Source organism: Callithrix jacchus, chromosome 12 (assembly GCF_049354715.1).
Source record: "Callithrix jacchus isolate 240 chromosome 12, calJac240_pri, whole genome shotgun sequence".
In the NCBI taxonomy this organism is placed as follows: domain Eukaryota; kingdom Metazoa; phylum Chordata; class Mammalia; order Primates; family Cebidae; genus Callithrix; species Callithrix jacchus.
Genome location: NC_133513.1, coordinates 67,261,328 through 67,274,693, shown reverse-complemented (window position 1 = coordinate 67,274,693; position 13,366 = coordinate 67,261,328). Strand labels below are relative to the sequence as shown.

At 38.2% G+C, this 13,366-nt stretch overlaps 1 protein-coding gene across 24 annotated transcripts in view; it reads right to left on the bottom strand.

The window, feature by feature from the left end:
* The window catches only part of JMJD1C (jumonji domain containing 1C), a 380,550-nt gene that overhangs the window by 51,278 nt on the left and 315,906 nt on the right, over positions 1-13,366 (bottom strand). For 14 of the 24 annotated variants that reach the window (XM_078345831.1, XM_078345828.1, XM_078345829.1 and 11 more), the window contains 2 exons: positions 4,699-4,804; positions 899-1,023 (listed from right to left, as the gene is read on the bottom strand). In XM_078345831.1, the coding sequence (XP_078201957.1) occupies positions 899-1,023; positions 4,699-4,705 (132 nt within the window). In that variant the 5' untranslated portion in view covers positions 4,706-4,804. The remainder of the gene's footprint in view (positions 1-898; positions 1,024-4,698; positions 4,805-13,366) is intronic. The other 10 variants (XM_078345837.1, XM_078345836.1, XM_078345848.1 and 7 more) reach the window with 1 other exon arrangement.

Below are 13,366 nucleotides of genomic sequence, written 5' to 3'. Positions count from 1 at the left end.
TATTTCTAAAGAAACTCTAGAGACTTCCTCCACAATCCAATCAGGCAGGAAGGTATAAATACCTACTTTTTTCTATATAAGCATTAGCTTTAAAAGTGAACATTTTTTGCATTAAGTAAAAAAGAAAAAAATATGAAATCTCAAGGCTTTCAGACTGGTAGTTAAAACTCCACAGGAAAGCCAGGCCCAGTGGCTCACGCCTGCATTCCCAGCACTTTGGGAGGCCGAGGCGGGTGAGTCACGAGGTCAGGAGTTTAAGAACAGCCTCGCCAAGATGGTGAAACCCCATCTCTAATAAAAATACAAAAATTTGTAGGACGTGGTGGCAGATGCCTGTAATCCCAGCTACTTAGGAGGTGGAGGTTGCAGTGAGCTGAGACAGTGCCATTGCACTCCAGCCAGACGACAGAGCAAGACTACATAAAAAATAACTCCATATGAAACTTGTAATACTTAAGATTAACCATAAAACTTAATTGAGCATACCAACATTGACATCTGATGTGAGAAGAACTGTAGTGTGTGTTTAAGTTTTCACTGATGAAAATAAACCATTTGGGAAGTATTTTTAATACTGTAGAGACAGAGAAACTGAAACCCTGAGAAAGAAAATTACAGCTGATCAAAGGATTTTAAAAAGACCAATCAATTAAAAGAGTTTGATGCCTCTATTTTAGGAACTGATTTTATCAGTGTTGAAATAAATTTAGCATCACTGTCTCCCTATGATCTGAAATGACCTCTATGTAATATCAGATACATTTAAACTTACTAGAATTACATGACTAAAAACCCCAGAGAACAAACTTATTTAGTATCAAACAGTTAATTTATTTTGGGAGGCATGGACTATTTGAACTTTTTAAATCTCTACAAAAATATTCATTGAGCTATTTACCTGATCATTCATAACGATCATGGTGCGGGTGAAGAGATCATGATGAGTAATTATGCCAGTAAACCACTGGGTGGCAGAGTCTTGTCTATATACTCTCACTCTGTATCCATTTAAGGAATAAGGACCTTTAAAGAAACACAAGAAATAGAAATATCTTAAATGGAGACATTTTCATTTAATAACTCCCTTTTAGAAGAAACATGATGTGTATAATAAGTAATATATCCAACTGTCAGTTTTCAAAAAAAAGTTTTAGAAGTAAATAAATATTCTTTCAAATGAATCATTCTGATGTTACTGTATATACTGCACTAGACTTACATACTTCCTCATTCAATAGAAATAAAATACTTCAAGAGGGAATGAAGGTTTTTAGGATCATGAGTTAATAAGAGAACAGTTCAAAATGCAAAGTTACAGTGGTGTAGAATGTAGTAAGGTTACAAAGCTACTTAGTTACGACTGCAGTAGATGACTGTGGTTGAAATAGAAAAGTTAACTTGCAACTTGATGTTTGAGTCTTCTAGTTGTCAAAACTTTACCATAAACAACTACAAACGACAAATTTTGATTTGCCTGTAACAGCTAGGAAAAGCTGCTGAGAGTCTTTAAAAAAGAGATTGGCTACAAAAACAGACTAATACAAAAAATAAACAAATAAAAAAAATATTGGCTAAGTGAATTTATACACATAGCACTAAAAATTTTTAAAGAAATATGGTACCCTTTTGTGTTAAACTCGCTTTTTCTTTCTTTTTTTGAGACGGAGTTTCGCTCTTATTGCCCAGGCTGGAATGCAATGGTGTGATCCTGGCTCACCACAACCTCCACCTCCCAGGTTCAAATGATTCTCCTGCCTCAGCCTCCTGAGTAGCTGGGATTACAGGCATATGCCACCATGCCTAGCTAATTCTTTTTTTGTATTTTTAGTAGACAAAAGGTTTCACCACGTTGGCCAGGATGGTCGTGAACTCCTGACCTTGTGATCCACCCACCCCAGCCTCCCAAAGTGCTGGGATTACAGGCCTGAGCCACCACATCTGGCTAAACTCACCTTTTCAAAGAATATTCTTGTATAGATATCCACTACAAAATAAGGTAAAAAGTATTAAAGAGGGCTGGGCGCGGTGGCTCATGCCTGTAATCCCAGCACTTTGGGAGGCTGAGGTGGGTGGATCACGAGGTCAAGAGATCGAGACCATCCTGGTCAACATGGGGAAACCCCGTCTCTACTAAAAATACAAAAAATTAGCTGGGCATGGTGGCACGTGCCTGTAATCCCAGCTACTCAGGAGGCTGAGGCAGGAGAACTACCTGAACCCAGGAGGTGGAGGTTGCAGTGAGCCGAGATCGCGCCTTTGCACTCCAGCCTGGGTAACAAGAGCAAAACTCCATCTAAAAAAAAAAAGTATTAAAGATATTTATCTGTAGATATTCATATATGCCTAAAACAAGTTACTTGGCTGGGCGCAGTGGCTCACACCTATAATCCGAGCACTTTGGGAGGCAAGGCAGGTGGATCATGAGGTTAGGAGATTGAGACCATCCTGGCCAACATGGTGAAATCCCATCTCTACTACAATACAAAAAATTAGCTGGGCTTGGTGGTGCGTGCCTGTAGTCCCAGCTACTTGGGAGGCTGAGGAGGGGTGGAGACTGCAGTGAGCCAAAAATCACACCACTGCACTCCCACCTAGTTACAGACCAAGACTCTGTCTCCAAAAAAAAAAGGCACTTTACAGAAGAGGATAGTGTGATAAAAATAATCTTTAATTCACAGGTATTAAAATGGTATCAAATACTTTAAAGTTTAACAAAGAACTGTAAGGTAAAAAAACTGCTGTACCTTAATAATTTACAAAGAAATTGCTTTCAAAATTTTCAAGTGCTTATTTAATTCTCTCTCTTACGTATTGTTAGCCCTTTTACAAAAATCGAGAAAGTAGAGGCTGACTTAAAATTGGGCGAAATTTTAAGTCAAAGATCTGGGACTGAATTTATTTTTCTGATGTTCTTTCTTCTAGAGTTGTAACAGATTCAACAATTAATAGTTTGCCAGTTTTAAGTATATATAAATCAATGAACTGTAGAAAGTATTCCATATGACCTGTAAATTAAATATATTCATCTAGAGAAAAGTGAAGATGTTAACTGGCTATAATTTAAGGGAGGTTGGGGGGTAAACACTATTTTGTAGCCATATCAATCATGTAAACTCCAGTCTTTTTTAACTGTGGAAGAATAAGACTCCATATTATTTTTTCTAAATAATATAGAACACACTTATAGAGTAACTCCAAATATGATCAGTTTTTCAATTCCCATTAACAAACAGTTTACACTGGTTTGTTCTCACTACTTAACACAGTTTAAAGTCAGCCATACACAATTCTGCATAGGATGAATAGGGACTATATTGCCCCTTAATCTTTTCTCCTCTAAGGATACAATGAAGAATCAAAGTATTATTTTTTAAAAACTCACCTGGTTTCTTCAACAAATAAATTGCAAGGAAAGGGAAAAAAAAGAGCAACAACAGGGATGTACCAAATAATCACAATGTGTGGACCTTTTCTGAATCCCTTGATTTTTAAAAATAAATAAAACCTGTTAAAATCTTTGACATTTACAAGACAAATGAAAACATGAACAATCAAGTATTTTTACTTTAAAAACTTTTTTTTTTTTTTTTTTCCAGAATAATGTACCAGCATTGTTTTGTTTTAAAAAATGGATAGAGGCTGGGCGCGGTGGTTCACACCTGTAATCCTAGCACTTTGGGAGGCAGAGGTGGGTGGATCACCTGAGGTCAGGAGTTCAAGACCAGCCTGGCCATCATGGTGAAATCCCATCTTAAAAAAAAAAGAATGGATAGAATAGAGTGATGCCTGAAATTTGATGGAAGGGGTTAATGGATGGTGCAGGATCAGCCACGATTAGATAGTTGTTGGGGCTGGGAGACAGGTGAATGCAAATTCACTGAAATATTTTATTTTTGTGTGTGTTTGAAATTCTCCATAGAAAAGTTTAAAGAATTTTTAGCCTAGGAAGAACTAAATATGTAGATGATCCACTACTGTACATATCGATATAAAGCAAACAGCTTTGAGATTATCTGTTGATGCTTAACGGCATGGAAGTTGAGAGTTGAGATAAATATGGAAATTTAACCAAAAAATTCCATTCACAAAAACATTTGACAACAAACAATTCATGCCATATTGTCTCACTTTCCATTCAATTTTACAAAAGGCTTGTATTTACAATACATGATTTTACTGTCAGAAATGGAAATTGCTAAAAATTATCAAACCCCTGGTTTGAAGGTTACACGTTGTAACATACTAAACACAGAAAACAGGCAGACTAGTAAATTTCTGAAAAAGGTGCACTGAAATAGGCCACTTTTATCAGACATGAAGAACATTCTTCAAAGGAAATCAATTGCGGCTGTGGGCAATGCTCTACTGCAAACAATGCTTCCTTCTCCAGTGAAGACACACCTAAAGAATTCCATAATACCCAGTTTTCTGTCAACAAAACACCCATGTGGCTATAATTTCAAGACAGGTTATAAATTTCAAATTTATAACTTATTTAGCTCAAATAAGTTATAAACTCATGAAATTATCAACTTTCTATCAAAATTATTATGACTCTTTTTATTTTCCTGGATGTATGTAACTCAAAATATTGGACTCAGCCTTCTATTTATATTGCGTACAATTGAACAACCAAAGACAAATATGGTAAGTTGCCTAGATCCAAAAAAATTTAATGCATAACTTCAAAATAATTACCTTGCATAAAAATCTCCTGAACCTTTTGTTCCTTTACCCAGACTTTCACTTCCTCGTGAAGTTGCGGGTTGTCCCTGAGAACTGGGTTTAGGCTGTCTATGTCGTCCTAGAATTATAGATTAAAAGAAAGGTCCATGTTACGCTCTCCTACTATTAATGTTACCAACTTTCCCTCCTGTATGTTGTTCTAAGGACTGAAGAAAATTCCTCCGATCTAAATGTATGCAAAAACACCAATTCCTAAATTACAGTTCAGTGGCAACTGTGTAACAAAAGAGGGTAAGAAATTAATCTGTGATAAAATTTGACCCCTGATAACAATGTCCTAAAGTCAAAGTCTGAAATTAATGTGTTTTCTAATTTTTAAAGTATAGCCTTCTTCAAAGTCATCTTTTTAAGGAATCACTATTAGAAGCAATATACAAATCATCAAATCACATCAGATTGTTTAAGGGTAATGACAAAAGAACTGCAGTGAAAATTTTAGTGACAATCAAATATACACAGATGACTTACTGGCCTTCCTGTAATACCTAACCACTAGAGTTTGAAACTACTTTTATTCTGTCCTGATTTAAATGTCATCAAATTCAGTTCTACTCAGAGTCATCTGACCAATAACTTCACTGCTAAAAATTTTGTTTCTTGAAACTAGTGCCAAAATATCCAGACAATTAAAATTACATTATTAATGGTATTACCCTTATTATCACAGTGGATCTAGACATAGAAACAACCGATTCTCTCATTGGAGATGTGAATCACACAGTTACAGGATTTCCCACAATTTGCTGGTCTCCCACTGGACTCTGACATACTGTTCTCTCAGTGTCTCCCTCTCTCTCTCTCTCTCAAAGGACTTCTGCTGCTCCTGCACTTGAGATTAGCTGCAGGAACACTAGAGTAGCTGGAAAGAACAAAGCAGCACTGTCAAATGGCAGCTATTTTAAAAATGAACAGGCAGATCACAGAAACCAGTAAATAGAAAGGAGCTAAATGAAGGGAACGGTATCTGACAAATAATAACATTTTGGCAAGTTCAAAAAGCAAAATGGTGGCTGAAGTGTAAAAAATAAAAATAAAAAAGCCCTAATCAAGTGGGTCACACTTCACTCTTCTCCAATGTCTATCCAGGTAAAGTGTTTCCTTCTCATACTGCTTTTAAGGCACTATTCCGAATTTTTAGAATAATATTGTGGTAAATATTCTATCTGATATGCATTTAAACATAGTGAAAAACTAACAGGCCAAAGTAAGGGCCTTTAAACTTATTAACTATGTTCCTTGGAAAATATATAAATAAAAGTATTGCTTTATACCAGAAGAAAATACTAGAATGAAAAAATGTCACATAAGGAAGTAGGCAAAATCTGTCAGTTGGGAGAAAAAAATGGGCATTAACATGTCTGTCTTTACTTTGCAAAGAAACTTTCTGGCAATCTCATTTCTCTGCCCCCTCCACCCTCCAGTAATATATTGCACACTTAATCTCATGTTTTTAAGAATTTTTTAAAAATCATAGGAAGTCCTATCAGACTCTAACCCTCTTACTGCACACCAGCTGACAGTATAGTCTGTAACAAACAGAACATAGGAAACTTTTTTTTTTTTTAACGGAGTCTTGCTGCCCAGGCTGGAATGCAATGGCGTGTTCTCAGCTCACTGCAACCTCCCTCTCTCAGGTTCAACCAAGTCTCCTGTCTCAGCCTCCTTAGTAGCTGGGATTATAGGTGCATGCCACCACGACCAGCTAATTTTTATATTTTTATTGGGCAAGCTGGTCTCAAACTCCTGACCTCAGGTGATTTGCCTGCCTTGGCCTCCCAAAGTGCTAGAATTACAGACGTGAGTCACCACGCCTGGCCCACAGAAAACTGTTTTATAAGGAACACCATTACTGTTTTCAGACATCTCTGACAGCAAGTTCCTTTAAAATTTTTCCCACTTCAAAATTTCCATCCATACCTACCTATATCCTTTTCCCATAATACAGGGAGTTATAAAGTGTTTGTTTGTTTGTTTGTTTGTTTTTTGGAGACGCATTCTCACTCTCGCCCAACCCGAAGTGTACTGGCATGATCTTGGCTCATTGCAACCTTCGCCTCCCAGGTTCAAGCGATTCTCTTGCCTCAGCCTCCGAGTAGCTGGAATCACAGGTGCACACCACCACACCCAGCTAATTTTTGTATTTTTAGTAGAGACAGGGTTTCACCACGTTGACCAGGTTGATCTCAAACTCCTCAACTCAAGCAATCTGCCCACTTTGGCCTCCCCAAAGTGTTGAGATTACAGGCATGAGCCAGTGCACCCAGCTGTAAACTGTTTTAAAGAAGCATTGCCAACACCTTGCAGGCAAGTATGGTTTATAAAACCAGTTGCCTATCTTGAAATTTTACAACTTATAATCTAGTTCTTCAACATTTATTTCATTTTATTTATTTATTTATTTTGAGACGGAGTTTCGCTTTTGTTACCCAGGCTAAAAAGTGCAATGGCGCGATCTCGGCTCACTGCAACCTCTGCCTCCTGGGTTCAGGCAATTCTCCTGCCTCAGCCCCTGAGTAGCTGGGATTACAAGCATGTGCCACTGTGCCCAACTAATTTTTGTATTTTTAGTAGAGACAGGGTTTCACCATGTTGACCAGGATGGTCTCAATCTCTTGACCTCGTGATCCACCCACCTCGGCCTCCCAAAGTGCTGGGATTACAGGCTTGAGCCACCACGCCCGGCCCTTCAACATTTATTTTTAAATATTTTTTCAACAGGTTAAAATAATGGGCTGTGTTTCCAAGATCATTAAACAAAATACAAATATCTTCCCAACAATAAACCATTAATTTTCTAGTGGAAATAGCACACCATTAAAAACTGTTAATTTGATTCCCTTTACTGACATGACCTTATATAAGTTCAAATTCTCGTCTCTCAATCTCCTCATCTATAAAGCAAAGTTACTAGTATTTGCCTTTTTCTCTATCTTAATAAATGTTTTAATAAGAATTTTTCTTATGTACAAAAGTAAGCTTTCTTAAAACATCTAATTCTGAAATTAACCCAATGTACTGCCTGATTTATGACAGGAATTGTTGTTGCTGAAGTCCTTCCTCCCTGTCCTCTACATATAGTACTTTGTAAGTTACATCCATTTCTATTACATCATCATTCTCATTTTAAAGAGAACTGTTAGCCAGGTGCAGTGGCTCACGCTTATAATCCCAGCACTTCGGGAGCCTAAGGTGGGCAATTCACCTGAGGTCAGGAGCTCAAGACCAGCCTGACCAACATGGAGAAACCTGGCCTCTATTAAAAATACAAAATTAGCCGGGTGTGGTTGTGGGCTCCAGGCATTTGGTTTCTCACTCTCTTAAGAATGGGAGAGGGCAGTGGCTGAAGCCTGTAATCCCAGCACTTTGGGAGGCTGAGGCAGGTGGATCATGAGGTCAAGAGATTGAGACCATCCTGGTCAACATGGTGAAACCCTGTCTCTACTAAAAATACAAAAAATTAGCTGGGCATGGTGGCGTGTGCCTGTAATCCCAGCTACTCAGGAGGCTGAGGCAGGAGAACTGCCTGAACCCAGGAGGCGGAGGTTGCGGTGAGCCGAGATCGCGCCATTGCACTCCAGCCTGGGTAACAAGAGCGAAACTCTGTCTCAAAAAAGAAAAAAAGAAAAAAAAAAGAATGGGAGAGGGGACCCTGGCGGGTGCACTCGTAAACTAAATGCTGGACCCAAAAAGTTTTTGTAGAAAAGTGATTTATTTAGGTACAGAAAGAGAAAAAGGAGGAGAGAGAAAGCCTCCAAGAATAGTGTGTAGTACGGGATCCCAGAGGGAAAATACGCCCGGATGAGGGAGACAGGGACTTTTAACCTGGGAGTAATTCCCACCTTCTCCAAGCCCCCTGGCCAATGAAAAGAGTTCTTTTAAACTTCTGCTGGAGTGACTGACTTTTGATCTTTCCCGATGCCGGTGAAAATTAAAACAAAGACTGTTAAGCCTCCTGGACAGAAGGGAGGGGAGGGGGGCACTGGGAAGTTCTTGCCCTTGAAACTACGACCCCTTGTGGACCCGGAAAGAAGATACATTCCGTTATGGTGGCACATGCCCGTAATCTCAGCTACTCAGGAGGCTGAGGCAGGAGAATCTCTTGAACCCGGCAGGAGGAGGTTGTGGTGAGCCAAGACTGCGCCACTGCACTCCAGACTGGGCATTTGAATAACCTCCAGCAAATGACAAATGAAAAAAAAAACCGGTTCACTAAGATCTGCTTTATTAGAAACATACAGAGAACATACATAAAGTTTAAAAAACTGAAATGAGGTTTGAGACTATACTGTTCACTTATGTGTTATTCCTACTTTTGCAAAGACAGACATAAACTCTAATTGAATATTAGTGGGACACTTCAATGTACTGATAAACAAAAATAGCTAACATAAGGCTGGGCACAGTGGCTACACCTGTAATTCAGCACTTTGTTTGGGAGGTCAAGGCAGGTGGATCACCTGAGGGCTCGAGACCAGCCTGGCCAACATGGGGAAACCTCATCTCTACTAAAAGTACAAAAATTAGCTGGGCGGAGTGGTACCCGCTGAGGCAGGAGAATCGCATGAACCCAGAAGGTGGAGGATGCAGTGAGTAGAGATAGGGCCACTGCACTCTAGCCTGGGCAACAAGAGTGAGACTCCATTTCAAAAAAAATAAATAAATAAGAATAATACTACTAAAAAAAAGCTAAGGTAATTGTCCATTTACTATGGCAGACACTGTGCTGGGTGCTTTCCAAATTTTTGTAACAACTTTGTGAGCTGAAATACATCCTATGCTCAGAAAGGCCATGGTTACTAGCAGGAAGTGATAGATCTGGTATCTGAATCTAGTTCTGTGACTCCATAGCTCAGGTTCTTCTCCACCCCGCACACATACACATTCATGCTCTCTCATTAGCACAATAAAAAAAAAAAAACGAAAGTTTATTATCTTTGCCTTTTAAAATTTGACACATTTCTTTCTATGTAAGGGGTAAAAGGCAACATTACCTTGAGTGAGGCTGACTCAAAAGCAAAGAACTGAAAGACCATAGGTGGAAGATAACTTTCTATAAATTTCTAATACTGGGTATGTGACATTTCATATGTAGAAATAGTCAAATACTCACCAAAGAAAGGAGACTTAGGGTGGCAAACTTAATGCAACCTTATAATCAGAAAGTGTAAGAGAAGAAACATCACTTTGGTAATGTACCTTAGTCATGATCTACAATTATCCGAATGCTGTTTTTTTCTAGGTTAACACTGTGCTGAATGACTATATGGATGATCAAAATACAGGTATTTTTTTCATGTGTACAGAAGGGGATAATGAGGTTGGGTTTTGGTGGCTCACATCTATAATCCCACTACTTCAGGAGGCCAAGGTGGGAGGATTCCTTGAGTCCAGGAGTTCAAGACCAGCCTGGGCAACATGGCGAGGTGCCATTGCTACGAGAAATTTAAATATTAGCCAGGGATGGTGGGGTGCACCTGTAGTCCCAACTACTTGGGAGGCTGAGGTGGGATGATCACTTTAGACCAAGAATTCAAGGCAGCACTGGGATGATTATGCCACTGTACTTCAGCACTTTAAGAGGCTGAGGTGGTTGGATCGCCTGAGGTCAAGAGTTTGAGAGCATCATAATCAACATAGTAAAACCACGTCTCTACTAAAAAATACAAGAAAATTAGTCGGTTGTGGTGGCACATGCCTGTAATCCCAGCTACTCGGGAGGCTGAGGAGGAGAATCCCTTGAATCTGGGAGTGAAAATTTCAGTGAGCCCAGATTGCACCACTGGACTCCAGTCTGGGTGGTCAGAGTGAGCCTCTCAAACAAAGGATTAAAATCAGGCTGGAATGTGTATTTTGACAGTATGACTACTGTACTAACGTAATTTTAAGTGACTGTGTACTTTTTAAAATTTTTTTAAAAACTTTTTTTTAGAGACGGGGAATTTCCATGTTGGTCAGCCTGGTCTCGAACTCCCAACCTCAGGTGACCCACCTGCCTCGGACTCCCAAAGTGCTGGGATTACAGGTGTGAGCCACCGTGCTCAGCCTGATTATGTACTTTCTACTTAATTTGAAAGAAAAAAAAAAATAACCATCTAGGTAGTATAAAACAAGCTCAGAACACTAAAATATTCAGATATGCCTGGCTAGGTTTAACAACACCAGTATTATGAAAGTGTTAAAAATAACTCATTTCCTAAGATAATAAGGTAGAGTGCTCACTGCCAGTTCAAGAAATATATTATTTATGTCACAGATAGTCTCATTTGACTGACAAGAAGCTAACAAAGGGTGGTTACTTTCTAAGTGACAAAGAAGAATGGCTTAATAATGTAACAGATTTGCTCTAAAGCCTCAACTGATGTCTAGAGTAGCACTTTCATTTTAGGATGTGAGAAATATCACAAAATGGGAGCCGTTCCTCCCCCTTTGGACCATTTCTGATAGATAATGTTTGAATTCTCACTTTCAAACTGTTACCGATATGTGACTTATTAATTAAATGATTTTCCCCTCTGCTATAAAACCCTTGACCTTTGTGGTGACATCCAATGTGCTTTCTTAAATTCCATTCCATTCCATAAATTCCCCCATAAAAACCATATTTGATGGTATTTTATAAGAGTTACCATGAAAGCAATTATTTTGTGTGCTGAACATCATATGAAGTGATTGAACACGTTTTGCCATACCAGTTTCACCAGAGTCATAAATTCAAGGTTTAGCAAAACTACAAGTAATTGCTTGTTCTTTGATCTCTGAGATAGCTGGCCAAGTTTTAAACCATGAATGTTAAGTCCACAAGAGTGACATTAATTTTTACCATACCACGTCTTGTAAAACTTATAAAATAATCTGTTTTGTTAATAAGGATTTGCTGGGAAAGGAAATCTATTAAGTTTGAAAGTTGCTACAGGGGTGCTCAAAAAGCTGTCTATACCACATGGAGTTTAACTAAATGAAGGTACCACTGAAGGCTTCCATGTATTTTCATGATTTATAATAAGGGCTGGCAAGCATGTTTTTGTAAATGGCCAGAAAGTAAATATATTAGGCTTTGTGGGGCATACCATTTGTCACAACTACTCAACTCTGCTGTTATAGCAGAAAAGTAGCTACAAAATAACATAAAAATACATAAATGAACGAGTATGGCTATGTTCCAACAAATGTTTAACATTCTCTGAAACTTGAATTTCATGGAATGTTTAGGGGTCATGACATATTCTCCTTTTGAATTTTTTTCAACTGTTTAAAACATAAAAGTAAGTGGACACAGTGGTTTGTACCTCTAATCCTACCTACTCAGGAGGCTGAGGTAGGAGGATCCCTTGAGCCCCGAAGTTTAAGGCCACAGTGACCTATGATCGGTAGTCACTGTATTCTACCCTGGGTGGCAGAGGGAGATCCTGTCTCTAAAAAACGAAAAGACAAAAACAAGAGGCAGCCTGGATTTAGCCTGCAGGTATAGTTTGCCTTTGCCTGATTAAAAACAACAAAATAAAAAAAACAGTATGAAGCAAGATTAAAAACTTCTACATCAATGTATAATACACTTTTAAATATACTAGCGCAGCTGGGTGTGGTGGTTCATGCCTGAATTCCCAGCACTTTGGGAGGCCAAGGCTGGTAGATCATCTGAGGTCAGGAGTTCAAGACCAGTCTGCCCAAGATGGAGAAACCACATCTCTACTAAAAACACAAAATTAGCCGGGCATGGTGGTGCACGCCTGTAATCCCAGCTACTTGGGAGGCTGAGGCAGGAGAATGGCTTGAACCAGGAGGCGGAGGCTGTGAGCTGAGATCTTGCCATTGCACTCCAGCTTGGGCAACAAGAGCAAAACTCCATCTCAAAAAATAAAAAATAAAAAAAATTATGCAATTTGATCTAATTCACTGCAAACTCTTATTTCCACAAATGCCTGAATTATATACAATCATGAGCACAGGAAATTAAATCAATGTGAAATTCTTTTCATTAGTAATTAAAGATAAAAATATCTTAAGGTAAATATAGGTTTTTAAACTTTCACAAGTCAATGAGTTTCCCTGATGTATTTCTGAACAATGCTTATCCTTCCAAATGTAACAATATACTTGATTTAAATGTATATAATTTAGGAAAAATTATTTACTTTGTAAAATAAGATTTCCTCCTTTAGGTCTCAATGACTATTATATTCAGAGGTTGGTACCATCTTCTTCTCTAGTCTCCCAAGTACAATAAAAATGAATATATACATTGAAAAATAAGAGATATTATAAAGATAGTCTTTCAACATTTATTTATCTCATATACCTGGTTTATTAAGAACACAAGAGATAAATCTCTTAAACTGTCTGTCTGTATGTATGTGTGTGTATATATGTAAATAATTTTACAAAAACTAACAAAAGAATTCACATAATTAAAAGCAAATAATTAAGTATCTGTATATAAAATTCCATCATTTGATTAGTTATGGTTAATTCAGAAGTCTAGAATCCAGACTATAATTTCAACTAAAGCAATAAAATGTCTACGTTTCCGAAACCTAATTATATATGAAGATTCAGATGGGGCTACTCTGGGCACACTGCCTATGGGGTAGCCCTGCTCCACATGAAGCGGTTAAAAAATTTA